This window comes from Schistosoma mansoni (assembly GCF_000237925.1).
Source record: "Schistosoma mansoni, WGS project CABG00000000 data, chromosome 2 unplaced supercontig 0108, strain Puerto Rico, whole genome shotgun sequence".
Lineage (NCBI taxonomy): Eukaryota > Metazoa > Platyhelminthes > Trematoda > Strigeidida > Schistosomatidae > Schistosoma > Schistosoma mansoni.
Window position 1 is genome coordinate 798,558 of NW_017385999.1, and position 7,700 is coordinate 806,257.

The following is a 7,700-nucleotide window of genomic DNA, read 5'->3' on the forward strand; positions in this document are numbered from 1 at the left end:
ACTTTCATCATGAGGCGTCACAATTATTCCTTCTACTCCCAGAGCAGAGTTTAAATGGTTTGAATAATTTTTTTTTGGTTAGAGTTTTTTTTAGCAAGTTGGTTTTCTACGGGATGGGGTCGCTAACCCCATGCCCAACCCTCCTCCTTTACCCGGCAGTAGCCCCCGAAGGAGCTACAGGCGGAACAGTACGAACTCGAAAAGACAGGACAATAATCCTCTTGTGATAATCACAAAGGAATCAGTTTCACTAATATATATTGTATAAAATATTAACCTAATAGTAATTCAACTTTCAACTAGAACTCGTGAAGAGCGAACCTGAGAAAACCAGGCTGGTTTAGACTTGGACGTGAATTTGTTGACCAAATATTCACCCTTTGCCAGATTCTGGAACATAAACATACTTTTAGAAGCTTGACGATAGTTGTGTTACTTGACCATAAGGCGGAGTTCCACTCCGTTGGTCGTGAGGTCTGTGGTAATGTCTATTGTTGAAAAGCCTACCAAACAACTACACTAACCTTGTAAAGGCTTTCTACTTGAACACTACTGGTCTAGTCAGAGCTTATAGTGAACTGTCATAGGAACTGGTTACTTCAAGTGGTGTTCATCAGGGTTGTCTGCCCTCCTTATTTTTACTTAACTTTGTCATAGACATGCTTCTAGATATAACAATTTCACCTTCTGACTTTTCAGGGATTAATTTTCTACAAGGATATTCACTTGCTGACTTAGAATATGTAGATGATATAGTTCTGTTTGACGAAGATGCTGACAAAATGCAGTCTCCTGACCACCTTGAGCAACAATGCAACAGCAGTTCGCTCCGTTCTACTTTTATGGGTATGAAACATGGTCATTAAGAATAGAGGATCTTTCAAAGTTGAAATCATGAGTCAATTGAAGCTAGACCACCATCGAAAACCTGGAAGCACTGCAGAGGATCTTTGTAGGTTACTAGTATTCGACCATCGGTGTCTTCAAAGCATTGCTCGCATATTTTGGGACTAACGAGTAAGCAATAGCTGGAATTAGGGACAGGGTGCTAGGTAATGGTGGCAAGTCGATTGATAAGGTAGTAAGTCTTCATCCACTGAGGTGTTTGGGACTTGTGTTAACTTATGCACAACCACCACCTACCTCGACGGGTGACGTTTTCTGGTGTAGGAATATGCTGGAAGAAAGCTACGGACATCCGTCCAGGGGCTCATATTGTACCCAGTTCAGACTAAAGCAATACTAACAATCCAGGGGTGACTAGAAAATCACATCAACACCAGAAGCCAAACAAAAATATTAGGAATAAAAACAACTCAGTACCATACGGCTTACCAAGTCAGCATCCATTCCGTATATACAGTGACGCTCATTAGGACGATAATCTGGTAGACTATGACGATATGCCATATACTCCCGAATTTTGTGTTCGCCTTCTCCAGGACACTTGTTAATTATAAAATAAAAGTGAGATTGTGTCGTTATACATATTTTCGCTATTACTTCATGCTAGCTTTTTTGTATAATCAAGTGAGTAACGTTCCTTAAAACAAAAAATCCAAACGAATACATGCCAATTAAGTTAGACTAATTATCGTGGAAGTTAACGTTACCAATTAACAATCTGTTTGAACAGTAACTGAAAGTCGTTATAAAGCAAACCACTAGTAGGTTTGTTCCTTACCTAGTATTTGGCCAACAGATAACACGTTTGAATCTAATTCAGCCTACTTCTAAGATGGAGAATATACGTAGCTCAGGATGAAAGCATCGAGAGCTCGAAGAACACAATATCTCAATCAACCTACCCGGTATGGGCAGCCAGGTAATATTACTAGCCCTCACAAAAACAGTATGATTCAAAACCAAGTAAATTTAGTTATACTTCGTGAATTACATTATCATTCAGCTTAACTTAGTAGAAATTCCAGTCGACCATGAATAAAGGAAATCTTGGCAAAATATATTTACGATTGATCGATCACTGGGTAGTGTGACCAATGTCATTTCATGTCACTGCCCAGTGACCAATAAATTGTAAATGCATCTCAGTCCTGCACTAGGCTTGTCGCCACCCTGATAGCTCGGCAGTAACGTCTCTGATAGTCAAGTTGGTTGAAAGGGGGTCGAATCTGTCAAGGAGCATCAGTTCCATCAAAATTACAAGCACAGTTTGCTGATGAGTGCTTAAAGGTAAGAAAACCTGGGGTCAGGATTCCCTGTCACCCTACCCTAACTACCCCACCTGTATCTAATCATATGGCAACATATCGTTCGGAGAAATTCTGACCGGAAAGTCGTATCTTTTTAAGTAATACGTAAATACACATGCTGGATGAAGATGTAAAAACCTAATGCATTAATAACAGTATCTGGATCCAAAGATTCCAGAAGTTATTTTAGATAGTTAACAATATATTAGCCCTCCTTAAAGATGCGAGTATTGTGTGCACACTCAACATAATCAATAAGTACGACTTATGAGTAAACCGCCACAGTGCTATCATGTTTTTGAAATTGTTTTTAATGATATGAAGTATGTTAGTTACAAACATTTGAAATTAACTCGACCTTTCAGTATGGTTTTTTGTAGCGGTGTGGAAGTTTCTATTTTTGTATAATCGTCAACAGTATATTTTGTTCGCCTTTCACCTGGATTTTATCACGCGAAACCACACATTATATATAACATATAGCATGAGGACTATACAAGTATTAGAATGGGCTGAAGTACACTTATCATAACTAGCAAGTGGATCCTTAGAGTCGTTCGCTAAATGAAGATAACTGGGATTTAATTATTCAATATTTGGCCAATAAAAAAAGAACTTTAACATCCACTTTAATGATTAGTTCTTTAACAACCATAAAATAATTATTTTAAATAATTAATCCAATTCTATAAGAGAGTCCAGGTTTATGAACTCTGCTTTGAGGTACCATTTTCGGGTACAAAAAATAATAGTCTTCAAAGTAGAAAAGAAGCTACGTTCGAACTTGTAACAAGGTGATTAAATATTATAGGCCTATTCTGAAGAGACGAAGTTTAATTGGGTTATTAAAATGGACTTAACTACTAAGTAACATTAATTTTTTATAGCACTATCATTGTTTGACAGTGAACTAAATGAAGTGGCAATATTTCATTACTGAGAATAACTGTGAAACAAAAGCGATCTGATCAGAGAATATATGTAGTTTAAAGACCTATATATCAGCTCGTTTTCGAACTCAAGCTACATTCAGGGCTTAGCATCATTACACAGAGAAGTTATACGTAGGATTTTTTAACATGAGAAGTGATGTTATCACTTGATTATGCTTACAGACTTACATCATGTCCAGATAAAATGACATCAATACACTGCCAATCAGCATCATGATTTACATGCTTTTCTACAAATGTAACAAGATGACGATGTAACCGCTCCATGAATTCAGTACCTAAAAATAGAAAGTAAGAATCTTAATCCCAATTCTAATGTATACTAATGCTTATTTCGTGAAGTATAAGTCCAGAACGACAAATTACTGTAACATCTAATTAAGCAGATTTTTTTCCAAGGATTTATATGCACGACAATGTTGTACAATTTAACGTTAAATGATAAAGCTTTTGTTTTTAAAAGCATGGTTCAACTATGTAGACAAGATATCCTTGTTTTTTTGCCAGTAACTGAGGACAATATATTAAAAAAGAGTCCCATGATTCGAGTAAAAACGTTCGTTCAAAATCACTGGGTAGATTTTCTATGTAATTATGTCTCCCAAAAACATTTCATCGCCACATCATCATTACTGATAAAAAATAAGGAAATAAATTGTTTCGATTATGTATATTATTTAGTCATTACGAAATCAAAGGGTTGAACTTTTTCATTAGTCACGGTCACAGCCAGATTTTTTCAGAGAATATACTTTGTATTGATTTCAAAGTAAAACAACACCGGTCAACTGTTTTTCCGGCAACTTTCACGCTGGGAACATCGGATAACACGATAAAAAGTAGTTAAACATCTTGAATTTTATTAATGTCAGATCCGAAACACACACAACATAGTGGTAAATATTTTACGAGTAATAGACTACCTCAGAAGTACATAAACCTTGTGAGGGCTTTTACTCGAATACTACCAGTCGAGTGAGAGCTTATGGCGAACTGTCATCTGATTTTACAACCTCAAGTGGTGTCCGACAAGGCTATCAACTATCCCCATTTCCGTTCAACTTCACCATAGACCTACTGCCGGAAATAACACTCTCGTCGACTGAATTTTCAGGAATTGATCTACCGGGAGGTCCACTTATCGACTTAGAATACGCAGATGACATAGTCCTGTTTGGTGAAGACGCTGACAAAATGCAGAGTCTTCTGTTAGAACTGAGTAATAATTCCAGGATGTTTGGGATGCGTTCCTCCCCCACTAATTGTAAATTGTTACTCCAGGACTGGCTTGCGTCAACACCTGAACTAAGGATAGGGAGTGAAGTAGTCGAACGCGTCGACAACTTCGCCTATCTTGGAAGTCTGATCAGCCCTAATGGATTGGAATCTAACAAAATCGCAGCACGGATTCAAAAACCTCGTTCGGCTTTTGCCAACCTACGTCACCTATGGCGAAGACGAGATATCCGTCTATCAATTAAGGGACGAGTATACTGCACAGCAGTTCGTTCTGTTCTATTCTACGACTGCGAAACGTGGCCATTAAGAGTAGAATATACTCGTAAGTTATTAGTAATTGATCATAGATGTTTTAGAACTATTGCCAGCATTTTCCTGAATCACTGGGTAGATAATAGTGAGGTCAGAAGCACGCTAATAAGAAATAATTATAAATCAGTTGGTGAGGTTGTGAATCTTCATCGACTGAGATGGTTGGGCCACGTGTTACGTATGCCTGAACACCGATTACCACGACGCGCAATGCTGACCAGTGTTGGAGACGGTGGGAAGAAAGTTAGGGGCGACCGAGCCGAAACGTAGCATCAGTCCTTGAAGTCAATAACTTCTAGTCTGAGCCATGTTGATAGATGCAGACTACTTGGTTGCGGTCCGCGTGACCATCGTAACCAATGGTTGGAGACTCTGGGTGAAATGGCTCAGAATCGGTCACAATGATGAAGGTGTATGCACTCTTTATCTTCCCTTAAACCTTGAGATTAAAATTGCTTCATATCTGTCTTCCTTCCTATACTATATCCTTATATACAACCTTTCTTTTATATATTACCACCACTAAATTAACTACTTCTATGAATCCGGTGTTCATCTTGTTGTGCTAACGAGGTATGGCAACTTGGACCAATGCATATGTGTACCTGGTCCTACGTTGTAGCTGACTGACTGGTTTGTATGGGTGGTTTCCACATAATTATCAAATGCGATCTATTGGAATTGAAAATAATCAACTCGATGTTTTCAAAACTGACAAACAATTGATAGACATTCGAAGTCCTAATTTCACTGGACATCTACTGACCTCTGGATATCAGATGTTAATAGACCATATTGTACGTAATTTCAAACAATATTTGAGATTGTTAAACAAGTTTCATTTTGTCACAAGAATAAAAATAATACGAATATGATTTTGTAACCAGTACTTAGACATTTTCTTTTTAGGGACTAATAATGAGAGTGACAAAATAAGTGACATCATCTCGCTAGCACTTATCGCACTGCATAATCTTACATTTTCAATTAATCAGCTTTTCATCCAACAAACTAAACATCTACATCACAAATCAGTACCTCTAATTTACAATTCTAAGGACGAAAAATTACAACCATCAACCGGACACGTCATTATCAAGTTTCTGATGTCAATGTTTGCCTTCCAGTAGAAAAGTGTTCAGCATGTGTTCATAGAAGCATTCATTTTAAATTTCACCACTAAATATGAGAGTGATTTATTGACTCACTTATCTAGTCTGATGCTTTATAGTTTAGATCTGTAAGAGAATTGAAACTAGCAGTTTAAGGTCTTATGTGATGTTCATGGAAATATGTGTCCTTTATCGTTTAAATTATAAAAATGTCTCTTATTTACACTATCTCCGTTTCCTTATTTATTGACGGCTGCCAGCATGATTGTGATATTAACTCTGTAAGGTGGTGAACTGATGGTACGCCGCTGACATTAGAACAAATACGACCTTCATTTTTTCTATGTTGAAAATATGGTACAATTGGTTGCCAATCAAAAGCCAAATTCTGGTTCTTCAGTTTCGCTTACAAAAATCGTTGATACACCTCAAATAATACTAACTTGGATGTTTCCCTTACCTATAAGGATCAAACACGAATGTTAAACAAAAATAGAAAATACCTACAATTCAGTAATAAAGCTAACATTTATTAATATTCTGACAAGTGGATGGCTTTCAAAAATATCAGGACGTAATTAACGTAATCTTCAAGACATAACAGCAAAGAAATTAGTAGTAACTGGTAAAAAGTTACTACCGCCAAAAATTAAACACAAATCTTGGGCTAACGTTTTGATAAAGTCGTTATAAGATTTAAATACACTTTTACCAATTTTCACATAACAATTTCCTCAAAGTAATCCAATTACAAAACCACATACCTGGAGAAATCACACACGGGTCAAAAGAGTAAGTCTCAGGTGAATTATCTTTTAAATTCTCTTTGGCAATACGTCCCTCTAAAGCAGATCTGTAAAAGTGAAATGGAATTATAAATATTTATCAAATAAATACGTGTCGATACATCAAAATCAATACTTACTGGAAACGGCGAGCACGTTGCTGCGTCATTTTAGCTCTAGGGGCAACACCATCCACGGCCAAAAAGAAAGTCTTACGTGGCTTAATGAGGTTGAACAAGAACTGAAAATATCGTTTACTAGATGCACGCCAACTTTACTTGAATATATAGACAAATATTTCGAAATATAATCTCTTCCGAAAAGATTATTTTACTACCTTCTGGGTGTGAACAAGTGTGAAGTATGCCATTCATGTCCAAATAAAAGTGATCGATAACAGGGATCTTTAAGAATAGAGGATAAAACAACCAATAAGGAAACACGTAATAAACGGTAATATAAGCACAAAGATGTATACCTGTGAGGCTCTACGTGATGAAACAACATAAACCTTCCGCTCATTATGGACGGACTAATTTGTTTCCCAATAATCCATATGACAAATATTGTTGATAATGAATGTTGCCATTGTCTACAGAAAACTGTTGACCAACTTACGATCACTCCAGAAAAAGAAATTGAGTCCACGCTTTACCAAGAAGAATCATAGGTAGCATTCTATCAAACAAATTATCGAGAGAACGACTCACAAATCAACCTTAGAGATTGTATGGATCCCACTATCTGTTCTTAACTTCCAGAATGCTAATAAAACTCTGTAACAACCCAAAACCGTGTTTTGGCTAACAACCTTATTGAGAAGTCCAGGCATGTTACCCAAATCCCCGAAACGAAGTTGAAAATTTAATTTATTCCCAAGCATGGTAAGCGAAGATGGATAGTGGCTAGCAGTGGAATCCAGGACGCGAGTTTCGTCCTATTTGGGACTCGTCAGCTGGATGTACCTGCATCTCAGAGTTGATGTTCACCCTAGGACTCGAACCCAGTACCTTTCGCTTCAAACGCCATCGCGTTATCCACTTGGCCACTGAGTCCTGATAGTCACTTGCTTGTGCGGTGGGGCGA

At 37.2% G+C, this 7,700-nt stretch overlaps 1 protein-coding gene across 1 annotated transcript in view; it reads right to left on the minus strand.

Annotated features, from left to right (window-relative positions):
• Smp_140420 (5'-3' exoribonuclease, putative) overlaps positions 1-6,984 on the minus strand; it is a gene marked incomplete at both ends in the record, with an annotated part of 54,133 nt that extends 47,149 nt beyond the window's left edge. The window contains 3 exons of the mRNA XM_018791628.1: positions 6,594-6,682; positions 6,755-6,834; positions 6,952-6,984. Of these exons, the coding sequence (XP_018645234.1) occupies positions 6,594-6,682; positions 6,755-6,834; positions 6,952-6,984 (202 nt within the window). The remainder of the gene's footprint in view (positions 1-6,593; positions 6,683-6,754; positions 6,835-6,951) is intronic.
• Between the last annotated feature and the right edge of the window lie 716 nt (positions 6,985-7,700).